Raw genomic sequence first — 13,982 nt, forward strand, 5'->3', positions numbered from 1 at the left:
TCTGAAGTTTTTTCTATTACCAACATGTAAGATTTCAGTTTTAAGAAACAATGAAACAGTCTGAACCATGAAGGATTTCACCGATATGAACCTAGCAACGATGTACTTGAATCATCATATAGATCGTCCTGAGTGCTAATATTTTTTTTATTAGCCAAGTGCAGGCCTACTAGTATCAACTGCACGATTAATGAAGAGAGGAGAATTGCCCACTGCGAGCATGACATTTTTTTTTTTTTTTTTTTTTTTTTAAGATCAGCGGTTCCCAATTCTGTACTCGGAAGCCCCTGACAGAAAGTTAAGCAGATAACTAGTATCAGAACAGGCAAATTTTAATAACTTAATGATAATAACTCAACTTTAATAACTTAATGAGGGGGACCTGATTGGATCCTGAACTGCACTGAACTGTTTGACAGAACTGAACTGTTCAGTCAAAAAAGTTTTTAGCTTTGAATACAGTATGCATTCATCTAGCATCTAATGCAATGTCACAGCAAATCCAGTACATCCCCAAGATTGTCAATGGGGTCATGCTTTTCTCCTTCAAGATGATGTCTCTTCTCTTTCTGGCCCTTCTGAAGCACCGTGTCACCTTTTCCATGATCCCCAGATGTGTTTTCACAGCAACAATTAAGATCACCATATTAATAACTTCAGTAATTAACCAACCAATGGCTCTTGCTATTTGCTCATTGAAATGTTGACATATTCTGTTGACATATTTAAATTAACCTTTAATGTAGTGCCCTCTTGTGGCCATAGCAAGTTGTTGTCATTTCCCACAATTCTGAGGTCAGAAAAGACGTTGCACTTGTGCAACAGAATTGAACATCATACATGTGTATGAGGGAGTGTTCTACATCATTATTATTATTATTATTATTAGTATATTATTATAGTATTATTATATTATATTGAGATGCTATGCAACCTCCATTTAAAATGAAGTCCAGTCGGTCTGTTCCATGGTGAAATCTCCAAAGCTAATAAATCTCCTTTAGCTAATAAAAATTATTTTTTTCCAGGGTAGGTGGAATGTCTCCGTAAACATGTAGTGACAGTGGCCACCTTTCAGCACTGAGGTAGTATTTGCTTCCTCGACCTGTTTCTAACACACACGTGGAGCTGGTTTAAATTTTCACTTGTCTTGATTTGGTTTCATTTCCTGTTCACAGATGACAGGCACCGAGGCTTCTTTAAAAAAAAAAAGAATTCATTTTAAACAAAAACCTTCAATCTTTCGGACCCAGTAAACACTGGGAATCTACTGTTCGGCTGAGACGCCTGGAAATCTTTTTCTGTTGCTCGGGCAATGGCTGCCTAAAATAGAGGTCTAATCATGTTAATTGTGATGTCATAATATTAAAAAGACAGCTGTGTTCCGCAGGTATTTGTCATTGTGTGAAGGTCCCCGCTGCTGCGTGCGGTGGCGGTAAAGGCAGGACACGGTTGTTACCTGTAGGGGGCGCCGGTGGAATACCGAGCAACAGGCGATTTATTGCCTCCGTGTCAGAGAGATGCATGATATTAACATTATCTAAAGAGCAAAGGGGAGTTTCCAAAGTCATCAAACCCTTCCAACTTTCTCATTTCGGCCAGAGAGCGCTGAAAATGAATCGTACGAAGGCCGCCGCTCTTTCGCTGTTAGTTGGCGTCCTGCTCGGGAAGGTCGCGGAGGCTGCGGTCCTCGGAGCCTCGAAGCGCTCCTTCCCCGCCGATGATGACGGACAGAGTCGCAGGAGGAACGCCACTGGTGTCCACGTACCGTCCTACATGCTGGCCCTGTACCGGACTCTGTCCGCGCTGGAGAGCCGGGGGACGAACCGGAGCGCCAGCACCGTCACCAGCTTCACCGATCTGGGGAAAGGCAAGTGCCGTTTAATTAGACCGCTTTTTAAACGAAACCACCAGGTAATAAAAACGCAAGCTGTAAATTCCACAGCTTATAATGAGTTCATGAGCAAAACCGTTCATACAGAGTTAATGTGGCAGCAGGTCCTGTTTTTTATTTATTTGGGTCAAGCTGCCTGTCTGCAGTCAAATATTCAATTATTGTCATGTTACCGAAAGCCTTTAAAAGTTGTGTTAAAGGGGCAAAGAAGTGTGTCTAAAACGACAACAGTAGTAATATTTCAACATGTTCTAAAAAAAAAAAAAAACATTTAACCATAAGCTATTTCTAAATTAGAATTTATTTTAGCATTCGATTATTATTGATTTAATTATAAAACCTGGGAAATATATTGTAAAAAAAGCACTAAATGTTAAAAAAAATGTAAAATAGTATACAACAACAATACAATAGAATAATGCAGCATTTTAAGAACAGTCTCTCAAAAATGCTTCTTGATCTGAATTTCTGCTTAATAAATGTTTTTTTCTGTGGAATTGTCTCTAACAAAAATGAAAAACGTTAGTCAAATCTTACTATGTACAGGATCAGCTAGGATATTAAAAATGGCCTGCCTGATATTAAATCCTCAAAACTCTGACCTGATCGTCCTTTACCACACATCATCGTCCCTTTACATTCTGTTTAAAGTTGCGGTGTGGGACCTCAGACTTGCATCAGCCTTGCTTTTTCCAGCAAATCCCACAGATGCTCCCTCAAACTGAAATCTGGAGGGTTCAACATCCAAAATCGTGAATTTTTTTTTCTTTACAGTGTAGCAGGGCACAATGTTCTGCTGCAACTGTCACCTGCCATGAAAGGGTGTCCAGGGACTGTGTCAATCTTTAGCTATATCCAAATTCATCAGACTTCTTTACCCTTATCCAGTATAGTAATTGGGTGGATTGACTAGTTGTCCTTCCTTGGAATTAGCCACCTTACTGGAAACAGGAGATGCTCCTCTTGGCCTCCAGAACCTTACATTTGTTCATTTTTCTGCGTTCCAGCACCATCCTTTCAGACTGTTCACTGGCTGAAATCCCAACCTCTTCAAATGAGCTATTGTATTGAGATGATCTATATTACGTGCCTCATGCCTGTCGGCGGTTTTAATGCTTTGGCTGGTCAGTCTGTGGCTATCCTCAGCCTGATGCTTTCCGAGTGTGTGCTGTAACGTTACATGCGAACGTCTTACAGCAAGACGTGCTGGTGCAGGTTACATCACAGCGCAGCCATGCAGGCGGATATGAGCTTGACGGGGGGCAGATCCTCTTCACCTTTCATTTAAAAACCAAGCTGAGAGGAGTAAGAGGACAGCCTGCTACGCTGTTGTCACTCACATGACTTTCTCTCAGTCACACACGCACTCTGCAGCCTGGTGTGGTCCACAATACGGCTTCACACTTGTAAAAGTATTCCATTCATGATCCCAAGCATGAAGCTGTTGTTCTGTTCACAGGTTGTGTGGCATTTTCAGACAAGGCTTTGCTTGAGGCCAGAGTCAAGATGTCAACATCAAAAAAGGTGCCCGTTCTCCCTCGGCTCCTTTTGCCACTGTCCTCAGCTGTGGTCGTGAATGGAAGGACTGAACGCAAGGGACTTCAGACGTTATCAGGGCGATGTGGTGATAAGGCAGAGCACGTCTGCTCTCGTAAACGGTCCTAAAGCCACCCACCACTCCTTTCAAATTTATAACCTCTTCCCTGGACTATTGAGGGACAGAGGGAGGCAGGGAGGTTCCAACATCACACCAAAGCCTCTTCTCACTCAGTCAGGGTAATTAGACTGCGCTGCCAAGCACAGAGGCCTGCTGTTGGGTCAGCCAAGCTCTCCCCACCTGGCCCTGTCTGGCTCTCTCCACCGCTGCTTGGCTGTTAGCATTTGGAGAAACGATTCAGGACAGAATGTTATTCTCATTCCGGGTGGGGGAGCCTGGAGTTTATGGCATTTTCATGACATCCTGGTGGCAGAGGGTAAATAGTGAGCGTCCTGGACCACGTTCAAGATCAAAGTGACGTGTTTATTCTGGTTGCGATGCTGATTGCTGACTTTCTTGTCTTAATCGTTCTCAGACCACCCTTCCACTGATTCCAGACAGCGGTACATCTTCGACCTCTCCAGTCTCTCCAGAGCTGACGAGGTGGTTGAAGCTGAACTTCGGATCTTCTGGAAGCCGCCAGGGGACCTCTCTGTTTTGCTCTCAGAGGATGGGAGTTTGTACCGCATCCTGCTGCACTCCTGTTCTACCAAGGGTTCTTCGGGGAAGCAAGATCTTTTTGGTTCCAGGACGATTGACATTTTAGACACCGAGAGACCACAGTGGGACGTGTTTGATGTTAGTCCATCTGTGAAAGCTTTACACAGCGCACACAGGAACAGCCACAATGGTAACCTGCTCTGTTTCGAAGTTTCTGTACTTTCAGACTCGACTAATGAGGCAGTCTTGCCCTGGATATTGGGGTTCAGGAGGGAGTTGCAGCAGCCACAAGAGAGGGCCCTGTTGGTGACATTTTCTCGTGGTCACCGAAAGGAGAGCCTGTTCAGGGAGATCCGTGAGAAAATGAAGGCTGCAGAAAGTGGGAGCCTCCTGAACTTGCCATTCGACCCCGTCGTGGAGGGTCGACGCCCGCGGCGGCGCAGGCGCAGGAGGATGGTCCTGGCGGGCCGCTCCGGAGGAGGAGCCGGAGGCGTGGGCGGGGGAAAAGGCGGCGGCCGAAGGCGGACCCGCTGCAGCAGGAAGCCCTTGCACGTCAATTTCAAACAGCTAGGATGGGACGACTGGATCATCGCGCCACTGGACTACGAGGCGTACCACTGCGAGGGCGTGTGCGACTTCCCGCTGCGCTCCCACCTGGAGCCCACCAATCACGCCATCATCCAGACGCTCATGAACTCCATGGACCCGGAGTCCACTCCGCCAAGCTGCTGCGTGCCCTCCAAGCTCAGCCCCATCAGCATCCTCTACATCGACTCGGGGAACAACGTGGTTTACAAACAGTACGAGGACATGGTGGTGGAGAGCTGTGGGTGCAGGTAGCGCCGTGGCCGAGGGCCGGACGCCGGCCCTGTTCTCCGAACTTCCCTCTCTCTTCCTGTACCATGACACGTGGCCGAGGAGCGCAATGTGTGGACCAATGCAAAGGCCCAACACGCTTTTGTTTTAGGTGTGTGTCCCAGGGTGTCGCTGGACATTTGGACTGTGTAGAAAAACACAGGGCAAGGAAGCTTTCTGAACAGAAAATGAATTCCTGAAATTGGAATTATGCTTGGAAATATGCAAAAAAGAACAAAAAAAAAAAAAAAAAGAGAGAGAGAGAGAGAAATGAAGGGCTGACTGACTGACTTGGTCCGTAACCTGGCAGAAACAGAGCACCCCAAATAAGGCCAACAGGTAACAGGCCCTGTTCCTTTCTGCAGATCAATCCACCTCGTTCCAAACAAATCAACTAAGATCACGAGAAACGATTCTGCCAGAGGAGGCCAGGAGATGTTCTGAGGTCACCGTCCTTGGGACCATCATGGTTTATGGATCTTTTTAAATGAAGACATGTACTCAATATTCATTTTACTTTACTTGAGGAGTTTAATGTGTGATACTATGTTCCTCTGTCCTTTTGAGAATGAAAACTGCTGAAACTCTGAAGCAAGATATTTTCTCATCCAACAATCTGCCATGAAATTATGAAGTCGCTTCAAGTCAAGCTGAAATTCGCAAGCACTTCTCAAGCACTTCTAAAGCTTGTAGACTGTCTACTACTCTGTGCAATGTCATTTCTCTGTTGAACATGTTTAGTTGAATTACTTTGCGGAGTTCTGATGTTTCTTGATGAAAACATGCACCCGCTACACCAGCTTGTTTTGTCCAGTGACATTGGAATACTTTCATTATCCACGTCTCTGAAGAAAATCCAAAGCAGCCCTCGTCCTTTTAGTTCTGCAGTTTTATAATCCGTACCACAGTTTGTTTGCTTCTACGCTTCACTTTTATGATTACCCTCAACCCAATGTTGGGTTTTATTAATTAAACAAAGCTCCCCAAAACTGCCATTCTGAATCAAATGCTCAGTTCTTGCAGACAAGTGACGTTTAGGGTCTGTCCTCTGCACAGACAAAAAAAGTCCCTGAGTCCGTGCTCAGCGCCCATGTTGGGGGGTTCAAACCCACTTGCCCATGTGCTCCCTGGTATTAAGCACTTCCCTCAATGACACCGTGATCCTCAGTCCTGCTGCTGTCTCTCTGTGACCCGCTTCGGTGGCTTTTTTTGGGGAAAGTTTCGTCCGCTTTCTTCAGCGTGCTCAGCCCCACAAGAATTTTTCAAATGGACAGGAGCCTCTCCTCCACCATAAATGCAATTTCCTGTCACAGCAGGAATCTCCATCCATTTCATGCCATCTCACGTAGGCAGAGTTATCACCATGGTGACCCAACATTCATTTACCGTCATGAGAAGGGCATCCGTGTCATTGTGATTAAGGTTTGCAGTCGGTTTGTACAAATTGTCACGCGTATAAAACCTTCCCAGAGCTTTGTCTTTTTTTTTTGGGCTGTGTGTGAAGATGAAAGGGATCGGTTCGTGGTGGGTGCGCGTCCCTGTTGGCAGTTTGTGGTTGTGAAGCCGCTGTTTGAAGTGGGCCTGAGAGCCAGCAGAGGTTATCAGAACTGCACGCTGCAGGCTCCTTCTCCCTCTGCTGTTTTGCTCCACTGAAAAGCGGCACAGCGGAGCTGGAGGCGCGCACGCCAAAAGCTCTCTGGCCGTTTAATGTAAACCATGCAGTTCTGAACCGCCCCAGCAGAGGAATTAGACACACCTCTGCATTTGCATGCCGTTTCTATTTAAACCATCCCTAATGGGGGTGGCTGTGGCCAGATTATCATTAGCAAATATGGACGCTAATTTTCACAAATATCATTGTTGCCAAGCAGTCAGACTATCTAAGGGAACTCTACCTTTCAGCAGATTATAAGAGCTTTAATTATTTTAGTAAACTGGAATATGTATTAATAGAAATGTGATGAAATCATCATTAAAGATGTGCTCCAAAGTGTTGCTTGTCATGAAATATTGTGACTCAATAATAGTTCTGGAAAGATAATTTGAAAATAATGTGTTGAGCAAATATATTCCAACCATAAATAATAATTTGCTATGTTTTACCCCTAAATGTGTCTGTCTCATTCATGCCTGTAATTGTGACAATTACTATTATCATTTTTAAGTGTGATGGCATCTTTAGACCATATGTACTCTGTGGTACATTTACAATGCATACGTTATACTGGTAACAATCTTTCTCTGTGTATTTATAGTGTCTTCTGAACAAAGATTCAAAATCAATGTCACCGCTCCCACTATTACGGACACTGGGGGGAACAAAACGTGCTGTTGAGATTTTGAAAAGACAACCTGGAATTTTTTATGTTAAATGAAAAGTGCACTGTGAAGATGTGTGTGTTCTACAGATATGTAAGAGTGTATATAATTTAATTGTAAATTAACTGCATTTGTATTTGTCTTTTTTTACTGTTGGAAATATTATACAGTAGTAAGCACATATGTATCATATGTCATAATAAAATGTTTATTTGTTCTTTTATTATTCTTTTGTGCAGATTATGGTTAAAAAAAAAAGATATGTATGGAAAATTAAAAAAGGAGCCCTTTATTCTAGACCCAGATATGAGAGTGAACCCTCAGTGACTGTCTGGCTCACCCACAGTTCCGGCATCATAATTGAACTTGTGTTTTGGCCTGATTTTTAGCCAGCAACATATTCAAGTTTCCAGGTGATTGGGGACTCTGTATTCTATATAGCGAACACAGACGGTGAGAGCGGAACCGAGCGGGACAGGGGGAGATCGAGAGGGGGGGGGAAGAATGAGGCTTTGTCCTGCATTGGTGGGGGAAGTAATGCTTTTGGAATTACTGGATCCTCCTGGGCTATCGGGACACATTGCGGCGTAAGGGGAGAGTATACAGCCGATGTTGACTCACAGCCTCTACAGGAAGCAGCAGTCCCAACGAGGACATCGATGATCACACAAGAGAGATGAAGCTTTAAAAATGCATTATTACTACACGACACTGGACACCTCTGAATGGCAATAACAGCCACTGTCGTTAAGAGATGGGATTTTTTATTTTGTGTGTGTGTGTGTGTATGTGTGTGTGTTATTGTTGTGGCCAGTGGGAGGGGGAGGCTGTTGTGGACATTAATGTGACCCATTTCTTCCGAAACCACAGTGGTAAAAGTCTTACAAGACTTTGCAGATGTGCAGAAAGATTTTATTTGCTTTAGAAGAATTTTGTGAATATGTGAATGAAATATGGGTACAAATCATTTCAGCTGAGAGGAGAAGATGGAGTCTTCCCTCTAACTGGATTGTAATTTTAAAATTCAAACAGAATTTTTAGTTAAGCAAAAAAAAACACAGACACACAAAAGTCACTCTGCTTATGTTCATGTTCCTTTTTCATCTGAGCATTTTCACTAGAAAGTCTGCAATTGTGGTTAAATGTTAAAAGACTAATATTATGCAAAGCTAATTTATTATTGCAATATTTCTTTTATTTCATGTATTCTATAGGATCTGAAACATCAAAATAATACAAAAATGATCATTTCATTTCAGTTCACAAAATTCATTGTATGAATAAGGACAGTATAAAAGTGAAATATGCCTACTTGTCCACAGCAGCATTAGTATGACATTAGTAAATATATGCAAACATTTTTAGTTTTTCTTTTGTGCTTTTTATCCCTGCTGTGCTGAAACTCCTTATTTTAGTTAATGTCCACATTTTAATTAATTACTTCATAATAATTTAGTAATTTACAACAATTTACAGTGATTTACTGTCATAATTGACAAATAAACAACACTTGCATTGTTTTACTGAAGACAAGGAAATGGTTTTGTGGGCTGATGAATTTAAAACCAATCTATGATCATCGAGCTATCAAAATATGAAAATCAGCAACCTGCTATGATTGGACAGAATGCAGTGTATTTTACATGAGACCATGTTGTCATGCATTGCCCTCCATGCACTGAATATGATACCATTTTAGTGTTCAGCATAAATGGTATCCCACTGTAGCAGCATCCAGCAGTTCAGGATATTTCAGATGCAGTTAGTTTCAAATTCGAGGGGAGCTGGGGTGAAAAGAGAAGCTATTACAGTGTCAAAGCTGAACAACATAAGAGGACAAAAAAGTTTGATCGATTACAGATGAGACTTCATGGAAGGAGAAGGCCAAAATATCTCTGGAACTGTTCTTTGTCACCACAAGAGAACCCAAACCACTCTGGAGATGTAAAACAGTAAAGCTTGTTTGCTCTGCCACAATGCAATCCACCCGGGCAGGATTACTCCATTTCCTTCTATGAAAGACCCCTGCCTCATGGTTTAAATCAAGTATAAGCAAATTAAGCAGCTTTGTCATTCTTTCTGATGAGGCCCTGGCTTCCCCTGTAAGTTCGTCCTCTACATGGCAACTTGTGTTGGGTTTTTTTGCCCTTCAAAGCACAAATTAGGAGCAGGTTTATTATTATTATTATTATATTATTTTTATTCTATTCATATACAAAAAAAAAAGAAAACTGTAGAATCTGGCTCTCGTACATAACCCTTCAAACCCACACTTAAAGGAATAATATTACTTGGATATGGGCTAATTAGACTCAATTGAAACTGTGTCCAATTTATTGCCTTATAGAGCAATCCACCACAAGCAACCATGGGTTGTGGTGCTTTTCCTGTTCCCTGCAGACTATAATGTATGTGACAAATAAACATTTGAAAGGTTGAACAACCGAGTCCCTTACTGCTTTTATAAATAACTGTACAAAAAAATTAATGGTTAAAAAGTTTGTGTTCATAAATCTGTTTTATGGATGGATATATAATGCATTAAAAGTAAATCAAATGAAAGAATGAGATTTTTGGGGCATGATATTGTCAAGTGAACATTAGAAGTAACCCCAAATAATATATAATAAATATTTTTATATGCAAGTCATTAGAATTATAATTGTCAGAGGAATAATTTATGACCTGGAAATATCCTTACATTTTTTCCAGGAATAAAAAAAGAGACTTGAAATGTACCGTTAACCAACTGTGTGGAGTAAGAGTTCACATAAAGGCCATAGGTTGTAAATGGTTACTGCCATTTTCACACAGAGGAAATTGCTAATTTCATGCTGTATTCAAAACTACACAGTGCGCCTTTCATATGATTATCGCATTTCCGCAGCTTTTCGGTACAAATAAAGATGTGCCAAGACAATTAGCCAAATCACGTTCGAATCAAAAGGCCACCATTTAGTTATGTTGAGGTCCTTGCAACATAATCCACATTTTAGGATGATACTTCTGGATGGTTCGGGGAGTGGGGGGTGGGTTCTTGAGAAGGAGCAATTAGTGAAAATAATTTTGGGCTAACGGTGTATTTGTGCATTCATACAAAACTAGAACCATTTGGTACATGCAGTCATAGGATGGTGAGCATCGGCTGCATCATTGTTTAAACAATGAGAATATGTGGTAAATGTGAAGAATTGACAAGTACTGCAGGTCTAAATTTACAAAGATAATTTTTCACATTGAGCTGCATCTGTGAGCAATACTTTGTCTGAAACTATGTAGTGGATCAGTCGTTTTGTTGTGCTGTCCAAAATCTCCACTATACAATTCATTCAGTAGTAAGTCCACTACATAACAGTAACAATACTGTGCCATACATTGATAGGTGTAGTGAGCTGTAATAGTAATTGAAAAGTAGTTACAGCAGTGCCCATAATGCATCTGTAGGTGGATACAGAATGGCAAAAGTATATGGAAAATATGGTAAATGCATGTACACAGTTTTGATTAATGTTAAAACATGTATACTGTACTGTCAGGATATAAGTCACCAACTCAGTAATTACAAAGGTCCAGCTTATGATTCTGCACCATCATGATTTTTCTTTTTGCCAAAACTGGTCTGCATATGCGCATGCATGCGCATGAGACAACATACAACTATCCACTGGCGCATCTAACACTTCACAAGCCTGCATGGGAGTGGGGACAGCAGTAACTACATTTTAAAAGTAATCCGTGCGATTGAAATAGAAATGATCTTCACAGGATTCCCACGAGGATGGTAACAAAATGAAAAAGTGGTGAAATGATGCAACGTATGCTCTTTATCAAACCACTTCAGAGCACAGTTTTCATCTGCGAATCAAACCGCATCTTCATGAACCTTGTTCAAAAAGTTGTATTCCCTGCATGTCATGCGTGATGCATGATGACTGATCATATTTTTGGATTAAATGTCATTTAAAATAAAATATTTTGGAAATTAAAGAATAATGTCCAAAGAACCCATTTTAGGATGTGTGTTTGATATTTTTTTATTTAAGTCAATACTTTTTCAATAAATCACTGTTTAATAATAACAAAAATGTTTTGTTTCCTTTATTCCCATTGTGCTGAAAACTCACCGTACTGAACTGTGAATTTAGTGTAGATCCTTCAAAGATATATAAAATCAGACAAGAAATGCAAAAACACTCATACAATTTACTGAATTTTCACACCCTAATGTTCTCAGTATTATAAGTCTTTAAGGTCACCACTGACCCATTGGGTGACCATGGCTGCCATGTCTGCTCCTGCATCAAGAACAAAGGCATGGCGGATCCCTCGTTCACACAGATGGAAGTCACCGGACGGGAAGTCTCTTTTGATGTCGTGATAATACTGAACTGGGCACCAGTGGTCAGTCGCTCCATAATAAAACAGAAGCTGTCAAGAAAAAAAACACAAGAGCAAAGTACAAATAAAGATTTTGTCATTCCATTTTAATTTTTTCATTAAAAATGTGATACATGTATGTGTCATATGTGGGTCACATCCAAGGGACCAGTGAAGAAATGCATTTTTCATTATAATCATTATTTCATCATTTGTTATTTGCAAAAAACACACTGCAAACAAAGTGTGGGGGTTGTTTACTACTTTAAGGCCAGAGACGTCCTCAGGATTTACATAAATAAGCAGACTAAACAACAAAGAAACAAAATCTTTAATGATGTTTCAGCATCTGACATTTTGATGGAGCTCCTCCCATTTTAAATTGTCTTGATAAAAAAGGTTCAAGATTGTTCTTGGGTGACAGAAATTAATATGCAACGGCGAAAAAAATGTGTTGTCTCGTTCAAGAGAGCGATAAATGGCAAGCAGTTCTTTGTTGGTTTACCTACTTACATGAATGAACAAGACCCAGTGCATCTGCTGTTGAAAGTGAAAGTGAAGTGATTGTCATTGTGAAACATTGCAGCACAGCACACGGTGACACAACAAAATGTGTCCTCTGCTTTTAACCATCACCCATGGTGAGCAGTGGGCGGCCATGACAGGTGCCCCGGGAGCAGTGTGTGGGGACGGTGCTTTGCTCAGTGGATCAGGATTTGAAACGGCATCCTCGTGATTACGTGGCCGCTCCCTTTATCCGCTAGGCCACCACTGCCCCTTTTTACACTTTACGATCACTTTGCACTAATTTCAGTTACTGTTTCTCCTCCTTTTTGGGCAGGAAATCTGCCTTCTTCCTGGGTTCATTTCCTGACATGTGAAACTAGCCAGAATGATGGTGAGCATCGGCAAGAGAGAGGCTGCCTCACTGTCACCTATTTAACCGATGAGCCCGCTTTCTATCCCCAGCTTACCCCTGCTAAGTCCCCACCTCTCAACCTCTCTCTCTCTATCAGAGAGCAGCTTCTGGACAGCATCAGACACAAGGACTAAACACACACACACACACACACACACACACACACACATACACAACAAACATTCTTCCTCCAGTTCTCATAAGAGAATGTGGCTGGGGAGAAGTGAAGGGGCTTCTCACAGAGGTGATCAGGTTCCTGTAAGGTAGTCTCTGACCTCTTATCAGCAGATGGTGGATAATAAGTGAAGATCCTCAGTGAGTGGCAGGTTCCCTTTGATCAGGTGAACTTGCACACCAACCCGGCTGCCCCCTGCCTTCCCAACTCTGTTTAAAGTAGGCAAGCGCCTCTGTTCCCATTGTCTTTTGGGTCTCTTTAATCTATCTTGTGGTCCTGTGTGAATTCCAGTGGCTTTTTGGGAAGACCTTGGCTGGGTTTTGATCCATGCATGCAGTTTGTTTGTGAGGCAAAATTTGCAACAGAAGGAATCCAAATGAAATACGAGATGAGCAAGCACAGATGTTAATGATGCCTGTATATGCTAAGGTAAAGGGAGCATTTCCACAACGTTTCTGAACCTACCTGATTAAGACCACACAGGCATCATATATATACATCAGATCAAATATATCTAATTTGACATTTACACCTACAAACTAAATAATTAATCACCAAAAAAATCAATGGTGAAGAAGAAATGGAACCAATCATTTACCTTGTTGAGGTTTTTCTTGATAGTTGAATCATCCCTGTCCAGAACCATCCTCATCTCCTGACTCCCCATGTACATGGCATTGGCTGAAAATAGAAAAGTTAAATGATATAACATACTGGATGTCAGACGTACTGATGGCCACTAGACGTTGGTCATTGTCTGTGACTTGATGATCAGTGCTACATGGTGCAGTGGTGGCCTAGTGGCCCCATAATCAGGAGTTTGCCGTTTCAAATCCTGATCCGACAAGGTGCCACTGAACGGTGTTCAATGTGTGCTGTGCTGCAGTGTATCACAATGACAATCACTTTATTATTTATTATTACAGCATGGTTTTACTGTTGGGTCACGTTCGCGATCATTTTGTGATCGAAAGAGGAAAATGTTTGCCAGTCTGGTTGGTCTGGATTAGAAAACTACAAAAGTCCCAAATGCATACTCATTAAAAAAGGATGCAGTGTTTTGCTCCATCATCTAATAAGAGGGTGTTTTATGAGGGTGATAAGTGCAATAAAAGTATAGCCGAGGTCGAATTGAACTAAAAAACCAGGTCGTATACCCAGTTCTGAAAGAACGCTCCACTGTGACCTCGATTTGACACGTCCATCTCATAAATCCCAGTAGCAGTCAAAGAAGCAGCCAGTGTGG

At 41.8% G+C, this 13,982-nt stretch overlaps 2 protein-coding genes across 6 annotated transcripts in view; one reads left to right on the forward strand and one right to left on the reverse strand.

The window, feature by feature from the left end:
* Positions 1 to 1,480: 1,480 nt before the first annotated feature.
* gdf7 (growth differentiation factor 7) lies at positions 1,481 to 7,488 on the forward strand. Its single transcript, XM_028991094.1, has 2 exons — positions 1,481 to 1,870; positions 3,967 to 7,488. Exons 1-2 carry the CDS (start codon positions 1,525 to 1,527, stop codon positions 4,929 to 4,931), a joined length of 1,311 nt encoding a protein of 436 aa, XP_028846927.1. The 5' UTR covers positions 1,481 to 1,524; the 3' UTR covers positions 4,932 to 7,488.
* A 3,785-nt stretch (positions 7,489 to 11,273) lies between these two features.
* The window catches only part of ldah (lipid droplet associated hydrolase), a 43,923-nt gene continuing 41,214 nt past the window's right edge, over positions 11,274 to 13,982 (reverse strand). For all 5 annotated transcript variants that reach the window (XM_028991105.1, XM_028991140.1, XM_028991114.1 and 2 more), the window contains 2 exons: positions 13,335 to 13,417; positions 11,274 to 11,693 (listed from right to left, as the gene is read on the reverse strand). In XM_028991105.1, coding sequence (XP_028846938.1) covers positions 11,502 to 11,693; positions 13,335 to 13,417 — 275 coding nt within the window. In that variant the 3' untranslated portion in view covers positions 11,274 to 11,501. The remainder of the gene's footprint in view (positions 11,694 to 13,334; positions 13,418 to 13,982) is intronic.

The sequence above is a fragment of the Denticeps clupeoides genome, chromosome 1, assembly GCF_900700375.1.
Source record: "Denticeps clupeoides chromosome 1, fDenClu1.1, whole genome shotgun sequence".
In the NCBI taxonomy this organism is placed as follows: Eukaryota; Metazoa; Chordata; class Actinopteri; order Clupeiformes; family Denticipitidae; genus Denticeps; species Denticeps clupeoides.

Coding starts and splice junctions, on each gene's coding strand:
- gdf7 (XM_028991094.1), top strand. CDS start 1,525: ATGATATTAACATTATCTAAAGAGCAAAGGGGAGTTTCCAAAGTCATC. Junction 1,871..3,966: donor CTTCACCGATCTGGGGAAAG/GCAAGTGCCGTT, acceptor AATCGTTCTCAG/ACCACCCTTCCACTGATTCC.